The sequence below is a fragment of the Oncorhynchus mykiss genome, chromosome 5 (genome assembly GCF_013265735.2).
Source record: "Oncorhynchus mykiss isolate Arlee chromosome 5, USDA_OmykA_1.1, whole genome shotgun sequence".
NCBI lineage: Eukaryota > Metazoa > Chordata > Actinopteri > Salmoniformes > Salmonidae > Oncorhynchus > Oncorhynchus mykiss.
This window is the reverse complement of record NC_048569.1, coordinates 57,465,381-57,483,209: the sequence shown is the minus strand read 5'-3', so window position 1 is coordinate 57,483,209 and position 17,829 is coordinate 57,465,381. Positions and strand designations below refer to the sequence as shown.

At 43.6% G+C, this 17,829-nt stretch overlaps 1 protein-coding gene across 3 annotated transcripts in view; it reads left to right on the top strand.

Moving 5' to 3' along the window:
* Nucleotides 1-17,829, top strand: part of LOC110524123 (paralemmin-1) — a 77,749-nt gene that overhangs the window by 54,703 nt on the left and 5,217 nt on the right. Inside the window, exons 4-9 of one of the 3 annotated variants that reach the window (XM_036977940.1) lie at nt 4,553-4,674; nt 7,468-7,576; nt 9,239-9,260; nt 9,394-9,489; nt 11,801-11,878; nt 14,372-14,503. In XM_036977940.1, the coding sequence (XP_036833835.1) occupies nt 4,553-4,674; nt 7,468-7,576; nt 9,239-9,260; nt 9,394-9,489; nt 11,801-11,878; nt 14,372-14,503 (559 nt within the window). The remainder of the gene's footprint in view (nt 1-4,552; nt 4,675-7,467; nt 7,577-9,238; nt 9,261-9,393; nt 9,490-11,800; nt 11,879-14,371; nt 14,504-17,829) is intronic. The other 2 variants (XM_036977941.1, XM_036977942.1) reach the window with 2 other exon arrangements.

Below are 17,829 nucleotides of genomic sequence, written 5' to 3'. Positions count from 1 at the left end.
TCTGCTATCCCTCCTGTTTCCTCTGTCTCTTCTTCACAGGAGGAGCCTGGTGATTTGACAGGGGTGCCGGAGGAATATCACGATCTGCGCACGGTGTTCAGTCGGTCCAGGGCCACCTCTCTTCCTCCACACCGGTCGTATGATTGTAGTATTGATCTCCTTCCGGGAACCACCCCCCCCGGGGTAGACTATACTCTCTGTCGGCTCCCGAACGTAAGGCTCTCGAAGATTATTTGTCTGTAGCTCTTGACGCCGGTACCATAGTCCCCTCCTCCTCTCCCGCCGGAGCGGGGGGTTTTTTTGTCAAGAAGAAGGACGGGTCTCTGCGCCCCTGCATAGATTATCGAGGGCTGAATGACATAACAGTGAAGAATCGTTATCCGCTTCCTCTTATGTCTTCAGCCTTCGAGATCCTGCAGGGAGCCAGGTTTTTCACTAAGTTGGACCTTCGTAACGCTTACCATCTCGTGCGCATCAGGGAGGGGGACGAGTGGAAGACGGCGTTTAACACTCCGTTAGGGCACTTTGAATACCGGGTTCTTCCTTTCGGCCTCGCTAACGCTCCAGCTGTCTTTCAGGCATTAGTCAATGATGTCCTGAGAGACATGCTGAACATCTTTGTTTTCGTTTACCTTGACGATATCCTGATTTTTTCACCGTCACTCCAGATTCATGTTCAGCACGTTCGACGTGTCCTCCAGCGCCTTTTAGAGAATTGTCTTTTTGTGAAGGCTGAGAAGTGCACTTTTCATGCCTCCTCCGTCACATTTCTCGGTTCTGTTATTTCCGCTGAAGGCATTAAGATGGATCCCGCTAAGGTCCAAGCTGTCATTGATTGGCCCGTCCCTAAGTCACGCGTCGAGCTGCAGCGCTTTCTCGGCTTCGCGAACTTCTATCGTCGTTTCATCCGTAATTTCGGTCAGGTGGCAGCTCCTCTCACAGCCCTTACTTCTGTCAAGACGTGCTTTAAGTGGTCCGTTTCCGCCCAGGGAGCTTTTGATCTCCTCAAGAATCGTTTTACATCCGCTCCTATCCTTGTTACACCTGACGTCTCTAGACAGTTCGTTGTCGAGGTTGACGCGTCAGAGGTGGGCGTGGGAGCCATTCTTTCTCAGCGCTCCCTCTCTGACGACAAGGTCCACCCATGCGCGTATTTTTCTCATCGCCTGTCGCCGTCGGAACGTAACTATGATGTGGGTAACCGCGAACTGCTCGCCATCCGGTTAGCCCTAGGCGAATGGCGACAGTGGTTGGAGGGGGCGACCGTTCCTTTTGTCGTTTGGACTGACCATAGGAACCTTGAGTACATCCGTTCTGCCAAACGACTTAATGCGCGTCAGGCGCGTTGGGCGCTGTTTTTCGCTCGTTTCGAGTTCGTGATTTCTTATCGTCCGGGCTCTAAGAACACCAAGCCTGATGCTTTGTCTCGTCTCTTCAGTTCTTCAGTAGCCTCCACTGACCCCGAGGGGATTCTCCCTGAGGGGCGTGTTGTCGGGTTGACTGTCTGGGGAATTGAGAGGCAGGTAAAGCAAGCGCTCACTCACACTCCGTCGCCGCGCGCTTGTCCTAGGAACCTTCTTTTCGTTCCCGTTCCTACTCGTCTGGCCGTTCTTCAGTGGGCTCACTCTGCCAAGTTAGCCGGCCACCCTGGCGTTCGGGGTACGCTTGCTTCCATTCGCCAGCGTTTTTGGTGGCCCACCCGGGAGCATGACACGCGTCGTTTCGTGGCTGCTTGTTCGGTCTGCGCGCAGACTAAGTCCGGTAACTCTCCTCCTGCCGGCCGTCTCAGGCCGCTTCCTATTCCCTCTCGACCGTGGTCTCACATCGCCTTAGATTTTGTCACCGGACTGCCTTCGTCAGCGGGGAAGACTGTTATTCTTACGGTTGTCGATAGGTTCTCTAAGGCGGCTCATTTCATTCCCCTTGCTAAGCTTCCTTCTGCTAAAGAGACGGCACAAATCATCATCGAGAATGTTTTCAGAATTCATGGCCTTCCGTCAGACGTCGTTTCGGACAGAGGTCCGCAATTCACGTCTCAATTTTGGAGGGAGTTTTGCCGTTTGATTGGGGCTTCCGTCAGTCTCTCTTCCGGCTTTCACCCCCAGTCTAACGGTCAAGCAGAACGGGCCAATCAGACTATTGGTCGCATCTTACGCAGTCTTTCTTTTCGCAACCCTGCGTCTTGGTCAGAACAGCTCCCCTGGGCAGAATACGCCCACAACTCGCTTCCTTCGTCTGCGACCGGGCTATCTCCTTTTCAGAGTAGCCTCGGGTACCAGCCTCCGCTGTTCTCATCTCAGTTCGCCGAGTCCAGCGTCCCCTCCGCTCAGGCTTTTGTCCAACGTTGCGAGCGCACCTGGAAGAGGGTCAGGTCTGCACTTTGCCGTTATAGGACGCAGACTGTGAGGGCTGCTAATAAGCGTAGAACTAAGAGTCCTAGATATTGTCGCGGTCAGAGAGTTTGGCTCTCCACTCAGAACCTTCCCCTTAAGACGGCTTCTCGCAAGTTGACCCCGCGGTTCATTGGTCCGTTCCGTATTTCTCGGGTCATTAATCCTGTCGCAGTTCGACTTCTTCTTCCGCGATACCTTCGTCGCGTCCACCCGGTCTTCCATGTCTCCTGCATCAAGCCCGTCCTTCGCGCCCCCGCTCGTCTCCCCCCCCCCCCCATCCTTGTCGAGGGCGCACCCATCTACAGGGTCCGTAGAATTTTGGACATGCGTCCTCGGGGCCGTGGTCACCAGTACCTCGTAGATTGGGAGGGGTACGGTCCTGAGGAGAGGAGTTGGGTTCCCTCTCGGGACGTGCTGGACCGTGCGCTGATCGAGGATTTCCTCCGTTGCCGCCAGGTTTCCTCCTCGAGTGCGCCAGGAGGCGCTCGGTGAGTGGGGGGGTACTGTCATGTTGTGTCTTGTCTCTGTCCTTTCCCTTCACCCTGTCTCCCTCTGCTGGTCGTTGTTAGGTTACCTTTTCTCCCCCTCTTTCCCCCAGCTGTGCCTTGTCTCCTCCTAACCACCTCGTCACCCCTTTTCCCACCTGTTCCCTTTTTCCCTCTGATTAGGTCCCTATATCTCTCTCTGTTCCTGCTCCTGTCCTTGTCGGATTCTTGTTTGTTGTGTTTCATGCCTGAACCAGACTGTCGTCATGTTTGCTGTAACCTTGTCTTGTCCTGTCGGAATCTGCCGGTCCGTCTGAGCCTACCTATGTTTGGTAATTAAAGAAGCTCTGTTTAAGTTAATTCGCTTTTGGGTCCTCATTCACGCACCGTAACAATTTATTTATTTATCTTGCTCCTTTGCACCCCAGTATCTCTACTTGCACATTCATCTTCTGCACCCCTTATCTTACCTCATTTGCACTCACTGTACATATACTTTTTGTTTTCTTTTGTTCTACTGCATTATTGACTATGTTTTGTTTATTCCATGTGTAACTCTGTGTTGTTGTATGTGTCAAATTGCTATGTTTTATCTTGGCCAGGTAGCAGTTGCAAATGAGAACTTGTTCTCAACTAGCCTACCTGGTTAAATAAAGGTGAAATAAAAATGTAAAAAATTAAATACTGCAAAAGCTTTTGTTGGTTGGAGGACGTCCTCCGGAAGATGTCATAATTGCCATGTCAGTCTATGGAAGGGGTGAGGATCACTCGCCTCCAAGGTTTTGTATTGAAGTCAATGTACCTGTCCTCCGGCTACACCATGGCGCTACCCTAGAGGGCAATGTTGAGATTACTATAGATCTTCATTGCAAAACAATGTTTTTATCAGGTATTTGGTGACGTAAAATATATTTAGTATAGTTTTATCGAAAAAGGATGACCTTTTTGTTTCATTATTTTACATCTGCATTTACAAAGTGGGATTGAAATGAATATAATTGTTATTTACTTTACTCTGTAATTACTCTGTAATGTCAAAGTGGGAAAAAAATTCAATAACAAAAATAGAAAAGAAAAAAACGTATATACTTTGATTAGATAAGTAATCACCCACCTGAGTCAATACATGTTAGAAACACATTTGTGAGTGATTACAGCTGTGGGTCTTCTTGGGTAAGTCTTAAGGGCTTTGCACACCTGGATTGTGCAATATTTGCCCATTATTCTTTTAAAAATTCTTCAAGCTCTGTCTTTGTCAAGCACACCCATACCATGATGCATCTTGACTGAGTGGCCATACACAAGTTGTATGTATGGAGGACAGAGGAAGGGGTAGTCATTTAAAAATCATGTCAACCCCTATTATAAGTCCATGAAACTTATTATGTAATTTGTCAAGTCAAATGTTACCCCTGAACTAATTTAGGCTTGACTAAACAAAAGGTGTGAATACTTTTGCAGCAACTATTTGAGTTATTTCATTTTGATAAATGTCTTAACATTTGTAGAATGTTCTTTTCACTTTGACATTATGTAGTATTTAGTGTAGATCAATAAAACAAATCACAACTAAATCCATTTCAGTCCCACTTTGTCGATCAACAAAATGTGATGAAATCAAAGAGGGGTGAGTAATCAGTGATTGATGTTCCTATGTTCTTCTGTCCTGTCCAGCAAAAATCCCTGAGGGAAAGATGGCTGCTGGATGGAGCTGCTGGCTCGGAGCAGGACGAGGCCAAGAAACAGCTTGCGGAGGACGAGGCCAAGCTCAAGGGCATGGAGGAGAACATCATTAGGTACGTATACAACCCTGGAACACTGGGGTACCTACCAGTTGCTCTCGGTGATGTTTAAGATGAGGATGAGGATTATATATATTTTTTTTTATGAGCACATGGCCTTGTTTCTATTACAGCATATTGGATGACTGTCATTCATATTCCATTCACCCAGTTCAATGTAACAGTGATAGGTTTGGGCTACTACATGCTACAACCTACATTGTAGAATAATAGTGAAGACATCAAACTATGAAATAACACATAGCTTAAAATAATAAAATAACATTTATTTGGATTTGTTTAACACTTTTTTTGGTTACGAAATGATTCCATATGTGTTATTTCATAGTTTTGATGTCTTCACTATTATTCTACAATGTAGAAAATAGTACAAATAAAGAAAAACCCTTGAATGAGTTAGGTGTTCTCAAACTTTTGACCGGTAGTGTAAGTGCACAGGTCAATAAATGTAATCAAGGGGACAGACAGTGACACATTCAATACCGCCTTGCACACTCTTGTCTGATCTAGGCTATACTCATTAGTCCAACAGTTGCAAATGAGAGTTTCTATTGGACAAATTCAGGTATGTTTATCCCCATTTCAAATCAAATCGAAATCAAATCAAATTTATTTATATAGCCCTTCGTACATCAGCTGATATCTCAAAGTGCTGTACAGAAACCCAGCCTAAAACCCCAAACAGCAAGCAATGCAGGTGTAGAAGCAATATTCCGTAGTCATATTCAACATAGCTAATAGAACTAACATGTTAGTAAACCCACTACAAACATGCAGTACAGTGTACAGTCAGAATGCAGTTTAGCAGTTACAACAGTGGGCCCCAGTGGCAATAAATTAATAAAACCATGACTTGGAAGGGAATACAGTATTGGATAGCCATAGCCAGCTAGCTAACATAGCATCCCTCTCTGTTTGAGTCGGGTGTTTAAGTAGGCTAACTAGCTAGCTGCATTCGGTAGTTAAGAGAAAGTAAAAGTTTTTTTAAAATACTAACAAATATAACTATCTCTCTCTGTTCAACTATTGTCTTTCTCTGTCTTTGAGTTAACTACTCACAACATTTTATACACTGCAGTGCTAGCTAGCTGTAGCTTATGCTTTCAGTAGTAGATTAATTCTCTAATCCTTTGATTGGGTGAACAACATGTCAGTACATGCTGCAAGAGCTCTGATAGGTTGGAGGACGTCTTCCAGAAGTTGTCATAATTACTGAGTATGTCTATGGAACGGGTGAGAACCATGAGCCTCCTAGGTTTTGTATTGACGTCAATATAGCCAGAGGAGGACGGAAGCTAGCTGTCCTCCGGCTACACCATGGTGCTACCCTACAGATTGCTGCTGAGGCTACTGTAGACCATTGCAGAACAGTGAGTTTTAATCAATTATATGGTGAAGTAAATTAATATATTTAGTATAATTTTATCTAAAAATAATACTTTTTCAAATGTTTCACTATATAAAAAAATATATAAATTTACTGAGTAGGAGTGTCCTCCCCTTCCTCCTCTGAGGAGCCTCCACTGGTACCTACTACCTATAAATGTTTCTGGATTCATTATATGTCTTTATTTAACCAGTCTTTAACTAGGCAAAATCTGCTCTTAATTTATAAAAACAGATACAATCTTGATATCCTTTTCTCTCAATATAATTTTGGCATGCCAGCTCATAGCTCAATGTGGCCCAGCATATTTGCTATCAGTGAGATCGTTTGCAATGCTTCTTAGAAAATGTTTAATAAGTTTAACTCTTAGCAAGAAAGGAGTACAGATGTAGGATTTTAATTTGATCACTATGTTGTTGATGACAATTTTCCTGCACAGCAGGAAATGCAAACTTGTAGTGTATTCGAAGTTTAAATGTATCAACCCCATGCAAAAAAAATCCATTAATTATAATCCACATAATATTCACATTTCCTGTTGCTGCAGGATTATTTTCCTGCTTTTCCTGTTTATTTTTCGTATTTCACACGTGTGTAGTAATACTGGAAATGAGAGCGTGATCACAGCAACCATGGGGCATATCGACAGATTTTTCACCTTGTCGGCTCGGGTACAGAAAGGAGACCCAGTAGCCAAGAACAGACCAGCCTTCCACCACCACCCCTCCCTCCTTGCTCCAACCATTTTCTTTCTCACTCATAGAAAAACAGTGTCATCAGTCTTCTTCCCCTGGCAATCCAATTCGCTAATTAAATTCCCCCTGGCTGCTGTAGTCCTGGCTGGCTATTGGGGCTCAGACTGGGGCAACATTGGCACTAAACTGGCACAGCACCCAATGAGCAACGCAAGCGTACAATTGCCGGAGCTAGGGAAAATGCGGAATTGGAGAAAGCTAAGGAGAAGCTTTTGTCCATTTCCCAAATAGGCTCTTAATTCTGTTATATGGGCCATAGTGAGGAAGGACAGGGAGGTTGTTTTGGTATTGAACAATACCAGGACACTTAAAGAAATAGTTCACGGTTTAAAGGAAAGGGGGGGGGGGGGGGGGGGGGGGGTCGCTAATATTTCTCTTTCATTTTGAACAACTCCTTATGCACTCAGGTCATTTATTTTAGACCAAGAACAAGTGCATCTGTCAAATCATCTTCCCAATGGATGAGCACTGTTGCCAAAAATAACAAACATTTTTAAATAGACAAGACAGAAATCCAAAACTGCTTTGGAATGCTACGGCTCGTGAATGCATGATGTGCATGACTTGCCAAGCATTCTCACACTGTTTGTGTGTCATTGACCATGTCTGTGTGTGTGACTGATAACACCTCTCTCTGTTCTGCAGAATGGAGCAGGAACTGGAGGTGCTGGAGACGGGTGTGTCGGCGACCTCTACCAAAGAGAGCCTGACAGACGCAGCAACGAAGGAGGAAGCCAAGACAGCAGACAACAAAGTGAGTCTCCCTCGCCTCCTACCCCTCCGAGGGCAGCTGGACACAGCAGGTCCACCGGACACACACACACACACACACACACACACACACACACACACACACACACACACACACACACACACACACACACACACACACACACACTGTTAGAGACAGGAATGGGGAGTGTGTGTGCGTGTGTGTTGAGGGGGAACGCTTGAAGTAGGAGGAGTAGGAGATGGCGGAATCAGAAGGGAGGGGAGAGGTTTAGGAGGCCGACGCAAGCCTTGGGGCACATCGGAAAGTGAAAAAGCCCTGTCAAATCAAATCAAATGTATTTATGTAGCCCTTCTTACATCAGCTAATATCTCAAAGTGCTGTACAGAAATGTGTGTGTACAGTAACTGCCCTTGTGATAAACTGACAGTGGCATCTCCACTTGAGCAAATGACATCTCAATATTATGCCATCAGTGATATCATTAGTGACGGTCCGGATGGGCCCGGAGAGTCAGACACTGGGTCTGACAAGCAGTGTATGGGGAACAGTTGTTGACAGGAGGGAGGCTCTTGTCCAAAGGGGAAGTTCATATTGACAGCACACACTGGGCAGCTTTTAACATGCGGGTTTCCTAGCAACGTCTAGAAAAGATGCTCTGTCTCTTCGCTTTTCCCTTTTGAACTTGTTGGCCCTTTTTGCTCTTTCCTCCACAAGTTAAATATCTACTTCTTCAACCTATCCAGCCTGGCACCTCTTTAGTCAAAGGGGAAAGTGCTTATTTAATGTGGCGTCTGTTTCTACCCCAATAATGTTTCTTGCTTCCTTGTCATCCATGTTTTTTGTGGCATAAAAATAAATAGTGTATGTTCCTTCCCTCAAACTAGGTTTTCAATGAAATACGTTAAATACTGTATGTGACATAATGCTCATTCATTATGTAGCCATGCTTTTGAATAAGAGTGTCTCTTCAGGAAACAAATCTATTACCTCAAAGCTGTGGGTTGTCAGTAGAACCGTTTCATTCCATCTGTTAAAGTATTTTTAGAAATGGATGCTGTTCGACTGTGCGGCTGCATTGATACAATAATCCCAATGATTCATATCACAGAAATAGACCCACCCCTTTACCACCCCTCTGGTAATGTATTTGATGGGTTTGACATTTGAATTTTCTGAGTTTAATGCTGTATGATACATGGGTTAAAATAGTGGTGTAAAGTACTTAAGTAAAAATACTTTAAAGTACTACTTAAGTAGTACACCCAAAAGTACTTGTTACATTTTGAATGCTTAGCGGGACAAGAAAATAGTCCAATTCACACACTTATCAACCAAACATCCCTGGTCATCTCTACTGCCTCTGATCTGGCGGACTCACTAAACACACATGCTTTGTTTGTAAATGATGTCTGAGTGTTGTAGTGTCTCTTGCTATCCATAACTTAAAAAACACAAGAAAATTGTGCCATCTGGTTTGCTTAATATAATTAAGTTGTATTATAGTTTTGATACTTAAGTACATTTTAAACCAAATACTTTTACTAAAGTACAATTTTACTCGGTGACTTTCACTTTTTCTTTTGTAATTTTCTATTAAGGTATCTTTACTTTTACTCAAGACAGTTAGGTACTTTTTCCACCACTGGGTTTAAATACTGTTTTCTCTCTTTCCCTCTCTCACAGGCTCCGGCAGGCACTGTGCACGGTAATACATCTTCAGTCAGATATTCTTCCTCCTCCCTCTCTTCTTTCTCCTCTTTTACATGTGTTCTGTGTTTGTCGCTCTTTCTCTCTCCCTCCCTCTCTCTTTCTCACCCCACTTCCTTGACCGCTTATAGAGGTCAAGGGAGTTACAGAGGTCAAGGAAGTAGTCAAAGTGCACACCAGCCCTCATCTGGAAATGTCTGGAGGTGCCTCAGATAGGATGAGAGCAGGTGAGTCTCGGTACCCTGTAGAGAGACATCTTAGACAAATGTTTTGCCTCCATTTTTTTCCACTTAGAGTCTGTCATGCTAAGCATATTAAAGTGGTGTTTTTCCTCTCATTGTACAACAAATGTAGATATTCAATGTACCCACTCCTATTTCATTCAGGAATATAGTAATTGATTGATAGGCAATTGATACATTATTGACTGATTATAATGAATCATGTAAGTTGCATCTGTACAATTAGACATGCAATATAGTCTCCCGAGTGGCGCAGCAGTCTAAGGCGTCACTACAGAACCGGGTTTGATCCCAGGCTGTGTCACATGAGGCAGCGCCCAATTGTCCGAGTTAGGGGAGGGTTTGGCCGGCTGGGATTTCCTTGTCCCATCAGCGCTCTAGCGACTCCTTGTGGCGGGCTGGGCGCCTGCAAGCAGACTTCGGCCGCCAGCTGGACGGTGTTTCCGCCGACACATTGGTGCGGCTGGCTTCCGGGTTAAGCAAGCAGTGTGTCAAGAAGCAGTGCAGCTTGGCAGGGTCGTGTTTCGGAGGACGCATGGCTCTCGACCTTCGCTTCTCCCGAGTCCATAGGGGAATTGCAGCGATGGGACAAGACTGTAACTACCAATTGGATATCACGAAAAAGGGGTTAAAGTAATAAATAAAAAAATATATGAAAAAGAAACGTCCCTTTTTCTTTCAAAGATAATTTGTAAAAATCCAAATAACTTCACAGATCTTCATTGTAAAGGGTTTAAATACTGTTTCCCATGCTTGTTCAAAGAATCATAAACAATTAATGAACATGCACCTGTGGGATGGTCGTTAAGACACTAACAGCTTACAGACGGTAGGCAATTAAGGTCACAGTTATGAAAACTTAGGACACTAAAGAGTCCTTTCTACTGATTCTGAAAAACACCAAAAGAAAGATGCCCAGGGTCCCTGCTCATCTGGGTGAATGTGCTGCAAGGAGGCATGAGGACTGCAGATGAGGCCAGGGCAATAAATTACAATGTCCGTACTGTGAGACGCCCAAGGCAGCACTACAGGGAGGCAGGACGGACAGCTGATCATCCTCGCAGTGGCAGACCACGTGTAACAACACCTGCACAAGATCGGTACATCCGAACATCACACCTGCGGGACAGGTACAGGATGGCAACAACAACTGCCCGAGTTACAACAGGAACGCACAATCTCTCCATCAGTGCTCAGACTGTCCGCAATAGGCTGAGAGAGGCTGGACTGAGGGCTTGTAGGCCTGTTGTAAGGCAGGTCCTCACCAGATATCAGTGGCAATAACGTTGCCTATGGGCACAAACCTACCATCACTGGACCAGACAGGACTGGCCAAAAGTGCTCTTCACTTACGAGTCTCGGTTCTGTCTCAACAGGGGTGATGGTCAGATTCGCGTTTATCGTCGAAGGAATGCGCGTTACACCGAGGCCCGTACTCTGGAGCGGGATCGATTTGGAGGTGGAGGGTCCGTCATGGTCTGGGGCGGAGTGTCACAGCATCATCGGACTGAGCTTGTTGTCATTGCAGGCAATCTCAACGCTGTGTTACAGGGAAGACATCCTCCTCCCTCATGTGGTACCCTTCCTGCAGGCTCATCCTGACATGACCCTCCAGCATGACAATGCCACCAGCCATACTGCTCGTTCTGTGCGTGATTTCCTGCAAGACAGGAATGTCAGTGTTCTGCCATGGCCAGCGAAGAGCCCTGATCTCAATCCCATTGAGCACGCCTGGGACCTGTTGGATCGGAGGGTGAGGGCTAGAGCCATTCCCCCCAGAAATGTCTGGGAACTTGCCGGTGCCTTGGTGGAAGAGTGGGGTAACATCTCACAGCAAGAACGGGCAAATCTGGGGCAGTCCATGAGGAGGAGATGCACTGCAGTACTTAATGCAGCTGGTGGCCAAACCAGATACTGACTGTTACTTTTGATTTTGACCCCCCCTCCCCCTTTGTTCAGGGACACATTATTCAATTTCTGTTAGTCACATGTCTGTGGAACTCAGTTCATGTCTCAGTTGTTGAATCTTGTTATGTTCATACAAATAGTTACACATGTTAAGTTTGCTGAAAATTAACTCAGTTGACAGTGAGAGGACGTTTCTTTTTTTTGCTGTCTATATATAAAAAAGACATGCAATAGAGTCCAAGTTTGTCCAAAATGGAAGAAGTGTCAATAAGATTCTCTTGGAGTCTTCTATCGCTATCTGTCTTTGCCGAAACCTGGCCACCTCTGTGTTTGTCTCTTTCTCTCTCTCTCTCTGTCATTCTCACCCCACTTCCTTGACTGCTTGTAGAGGTCAAGGAAGTGCTCAAAGTGCCCAACAGCCCTCGTCTGCACATGTCCGGAGGTGCCTCAGATATGACGAGAGCAGGTGAGTCTCGGGAACCCTGTAGCTCACAGACTGAGACACACTGTAGCGAGACAAATTCTACTCTTTGCCTCTTTTTATTTTTATTTTTTCACTCATAAACTCGGTCTCTGCTTGCCTCTTTACATAGACGGCTGAGTACTATATCTGATGTTAGTTTATTTGATATAATTTACTTACTTTTATCATTTTTCAAATATATAACACTTGGTTATTCATTACTCAGACATGAACAAACATTCAATAGGTATTAATAGGTATTACATTGTAAGAAAATATAATATTATCCCCTACCCAAAATCGTAATTTTTGTTGTATCCTGTTCACCCACTCTGGCATCAGCTACTGGCATTAGCATCCTGGGTAACTGGATTAGACATATAATAAATGTAAAAATCTATAAATTCAATATGGAACTCCTCAGTGGAACTCATTATGTAAACACAACCAGTTTGATTGGCCCGGCAGTAGCTCCTCAAGCGTGTTGTCAGCCGTGTCACAATGTCTAATCTAACACGTTATCGAATCTTCATTTGAATGGAGCGTTGATTGAATGACAGCTAAAGGATACCTAAATAGCTGGTCATTTACCCCACTGTCATATACAACACCTCAGTGTAGCTCAGCGTATTGTAAACACGAGAAGTTAGAAACATCTGGGGACGACTTTATCTCCTCAGCAAGGGGTCTTTTCAGCCATATCAAGGGGTCTCAACCTTCCTCCTCCTCACACGTGGGCCTCTGTCCCTTTTAATCAAACATGTGCTTTCATCAGCCTCACAGCTCTGGAAGGAGAGTGAGGGACTCCACTGAAGGGCTCTTCTCCACAGCGATTGAGATATAGCGAGAGGGGGAGAAGGAGATGGGGCGAGTGACTAATTAGTTTTACCTCTTGAGCTCCGGTCCTCATACGTCTTATCTAGAGGACCCTTGCTGAGCAGAGCGAATACTTCATGTTTGGTTTCATCGAGACCCAAAATTCTCATGGCCAACTCTTTCCTGGATATGATCGTTTTTGGTAACATGTTGGTGTAATATCACCATTGGATAGGAGCTAAGTAACTAGAAACTAAGAAAGTAACACAGTATGGTTACTATACCCTGTGCATAAACAAGTTATAGATGCCCAATAGATATCTAGAAGCTGGAGAAGTTGATAGGACACAATAGAATAGAGAGGGACTGTTATGGGGGATGATTAGAAGGGGACGTTTATGTGGCGTATACATCTACCAGTTCCATTCTGTGTAGTAGGATGTAGTGCACTTCCTGTTTTACTGGTGCGAGTGTACTTTGACGCACTATTTGAATGTGTGGGTGGGAAGGTAAAACAATGTTGAGTCATGTGGGAGGAACTATTTTAATGACGGACCACTCGGGGTATTTCATCATTGCTATGTACCATGCTTTCGTGACACCTTTTAGGAGAACACAAAAGCAATGGAAATGCCATTGAACACGTTGCGCTCTCTGAAGTGCCGTGGTGTGTTTCATGTCCTCTATTTTGTTGTCGCTAACATTGTGTCGTGTTTCCGTACTGTGTTTTCCCCCTAACATTTGTCTTCTCTCCTAAACTACACAGCTGTCAACTGTCTGCCTCCGTGTGTTTGCCTATCTGTATGGGAATGTGTTTGAATGAGTTGATGTGAGTCTGTCTGTCCGTCTGTCCGTCCGTCCGTCTGCGTATTGGTCAGCTCTTGTGGACTTTCACTCTTGTGGATATTCACTGTGGTTTGTGGCTAAAAGGTGTTAAAGCAAGAAGAGTGGTATGTTTGTATAGAGTTAGCCAGGATGATATACTGAGAGTCCCGTTCTCACAGTACATCTGTTGTGTGGGGATACACTATATATAGTCTTCATCAGACGATGCGACGTTGCCAAGGCAACGCAGCTCCGGCTAAAGAGTACAATTTCTCTATCCGTCAACACGGCAGCGTTAGACTCGCATAGTGTAGGCCTGCCGATGGCCAATGTTCGAGTTTACCTTAGTTATAGTGTATGTAGCCAAGTTATTGACCGTTCTACAAAGACGTGCTTCCTTAACATCCACACAGTCGTTCAACTTGCCCAGATATGCAGTCAAAGGAATGTCATGAATCAAAGTTGACTGTCTTCTTCTTTGCTTATAGTCGTGTGTGTTACATGGGCTGTAACCAAGTGGTGTATTTGTTGGTGGAAAATGGTTGTTTAGAGTGGTTGTCTGGTTTTGGCTGGTATTATTATACATGTGTATTGTGGAGAGACTACATAGTTATTTATAATTGTGAAATATGGTTGAGTGGAACTGGTATGTCTCTAGTCTTGTTGAGCGAGAGATAATATGGGGTGTGAAAGGGAGTATGTGGTGCGAAAGAGAGAAAGTGAGAGAATTCCTGTGTTCCATGGATGTGTGGTATGACAGAGAAAGAGAGAGAGAGAGAGAGAGAAAGAGAGAGAGAGAGAGGACACCTCTGCAGGCTCCTAACATCTCCTCTTGTTGACACCCCATGCACCCAGCAATGTACTCAGTAGAGATCACCGTTGAGAGGGACAATGTCACGGGCGAGACTAAGGTGTTGTCCACCAACACCCTACTGCCCATTAACCTCTCTGGGCAAGGGGTCAAGGTGTATGAGGATTACCAGAAAGGTGATTTCCCAACATGATTTCAACAGCAAAACGAAACACTTGGCTAAAACATGCGTTATGAGAAGTGTTAACAATTATGATGAGAGCTAAGATATGTGTTATGGTTTTATTAACATGAATAACATGTACAGTGTCTTCAGAAACTATTCACACCCATGGACTTTTCCCACATTTTGTTGTGTTACAGACTGAATTTAAAATGGATTAAATTGTCACTGGCCTACAAAAATTACCCCATAACGTCGTGTTTTTTGACATTTTTACAAATTAATCCAATTGAAAAGCTGAAATGTAGTATTCAACCCTTTTGTTATGGCACGCCTAAATATGTTCAGGAGTAAAAATGTGCTTAACAAATCACATAATAAGTTGCATGGAATCTGTGTGCAATAATAGTGTCTAACATGATTTTTGAATGACTATGTCATCTCTGTACCTCACACATACAATTATCTGTAAGGTCCGTCAGTAGAGCAGTGCATTTTGAGAATGGTGACGTTATTAATTGCACTTTAGATGGTGTATCAATACACCCAGTCACTACAAGATACAGGCATCCTTCCCAACTCAGTTGCCAGAGAGGAAGGAAACCTCTCTGGCACCTCTAGTCACCTCTAGTGACTTTAAAACACAATACACAGTTTAATTGCTGTGATAGGAGAAATATGAGGATGGATCAACAACATTGTAGTTACTCCACAATACTAACCTAACTGACGGAGTGAAAAGAAGGAAGTCTGTACAGAATACATGCATCCTGTTTGCAACAAGGCACTAAAAAAGTATTACTGCAAAAAAATGTGGCAAAGGATCGGACCCTTTTTTTCACCTAAAACGACATACCCAAATCTAACTGCCTGTAGCTCAGGACCTGAAGCAAGGATATTCATATTCTTGATACCATTTGAAAGGAAACACTTTGCAGTTTATGGAAATTTGAAATTAATATATGATAATATAACACATTAGATTTGGTCAAATATAATGCGTTTTCTCTTTGAAATGCAAGAGAATACATACATTGAGATGGGATTCTAGGTGTAATTTAGAAGCTGTCCACAAGATGGCAGCAGTGTGTGTGGACAGTTTCAGACTGATCCAGTGAAGAATTACATCCCTACACAATATTTTGTCTGCCAGGAGTTTGCCCAAATGTGCCGAATTGGTCAATTGATACATTTTCATGTACTTTTTTTTTTTTTTTTACCTGTATTTAATTAGGCAAGTCAGTTAAGAACAAATTCTTATTTACAATGACTCCAGGAATGTTATACATGATGGATAATTAGCTTCCCTACAGAAAATACACTAACCTTCACACATCTAGATGGCCAGGGGGGTGGGTGTGGAGCCAAAGACAGCAGAGGGGTCTAACTGTAGAACCCAGGTCCTACATTTGAATATAAAAATTGATTTTATCAAACAAAACTATGCTACATTTTATATCTGGGACCCTCAGGATGACAAATCAGAGCGAGATTACTGAAAGTAAGTACATTATTTACCGTCAGAGGTTAATGTATCAAACTAGTTGCCATGATAAAAGTGTTTTGTTGTTGTGCACTATCCTCAAACAATAGCATGGTATTTTTTTTATGTAATAGCTACTGTAAATTAGACACTGCAGTTAGAATAACAAGAATTTAAGCTTTCTGCCCGTATAAGACATGTCTATGTTGTTTACAATGTCATTCTAGTCACATTATCGCATATTGAGCAACAACTGTCCCGGTTTAGGGACACCGATCCCGTAGAGGTAAACTTTTTGTCTGGAATACAAAGTGTTATGTTTGGGGCAAATCCAATACAACACATTACTGAGTACCACTCTCCATATTATCAAGCATAATTGTGCTGGTTCATGTTATGGGTATGCTTGTAATCATTAAGGACTGGCGAGTTTTCAGTATAAAAAGAAACGGAATGGAGCTAAGTACAGGCAAAATCCTAGAGAAAAACCTGATTCAGTCTGCTTTCCAACAGACCCTGGGAGATTCATTCTATTTGGAAATCTATGGAAAGACCTGAAAATGGTTGTCTAGCAGTGATGAATAACCAATTTGACAGAGCTTGAAGAATTTTTTTAAATAATAATTGGTAAATGCTGCACAATGCAGGTTTGGAAGGCACTTAGTGACTTACCCAGAAATACTCACAGCTGTAATTGCTGCCAAAGGTGCTTCTACAAAGTATTGACTCAGGGGTGTGGATACTTTTGTAAATTAGATATTTCTGTATTTCATTATTTGAAATACATTTGCAAACATTTCTGAACACATGTTTTCACTTAGACATTATGGGGTATTGTGTGTAAATGGGTGAGAGAGAAACTGTCATCCATTTTGAAATCAGGCCACAACTCAACAAAGTGTGGAATAAGTTAAGGGGCATGAATACTTTTGGAAGGCATTGTAATATCAGAAGAAGAAAAAATAATGTTGTAATATATGACCTGAGACAAGTCTACCTAAAATAGTTATTACAGACATTGCTTGTCTGATCATAGCCACTGAAAGACAAACATCTTGTGGTTCAATAAACTTGACAATGCATTTTCACTGGCATAAGCTCATATAATGATTGCCGTGAATTCAATAATTGACGCTAGATATTATTACCTTGATATTACCACTTCTCGTAAAGTAAAATGAATAATTAAGCATAGCATGACACAGTGTTGCAGGGTAACCAATAAATCCAACCCTATTTATAGACCTGGTTTTAAACCAATAATTCTACTTCAATAGTTCAATTTGTGAACGTGAACTTGGGCTATTATGTATTGGCGCAAAACACAGTCAGTACATTCAGAACTCATTTGAAATTGCACTTTTGGTGTCCCTGTAGCACCTGTTTTGCTCCCTGACACAGACAACATGCACTGGGCTCCTGATGGAGCAGCTGTGGCATTCGCTTTGTTTCCCTCCCTGCTCTCTTTCAGCTGCTCTCCTCTCCTTGTCTGCTTTCCTCGCTCACCTGCTTCCTTCCCTGCGACTTGACTGTGACTGCCATCACTGGTCAGCTACAGAGCACGTCATTGTTCTATGAGTGGAGGTTTGTGGGGAAAAAGGCATCGCGTTAAATAGCCTCCCTCTCCTTGTTTCTCGAAGGATCTTAAACAATTGTATAGGAGCCAGGTGGAAGCCATAGGTCCATGACATTGCTTTGGTTGTATCAGATCATTCATGATTGCTTCAAGGAAGGATGCATTTTTTAAAGAATTTGAACAGGGCCTAGTTCTCCATGCTCTCATGAGGAAGGCTCTGGTTATCTTCTGTCAATGACACATCTGTCTCTCTCGCTCTCTCTCTTTCTGTCTCTGTCTC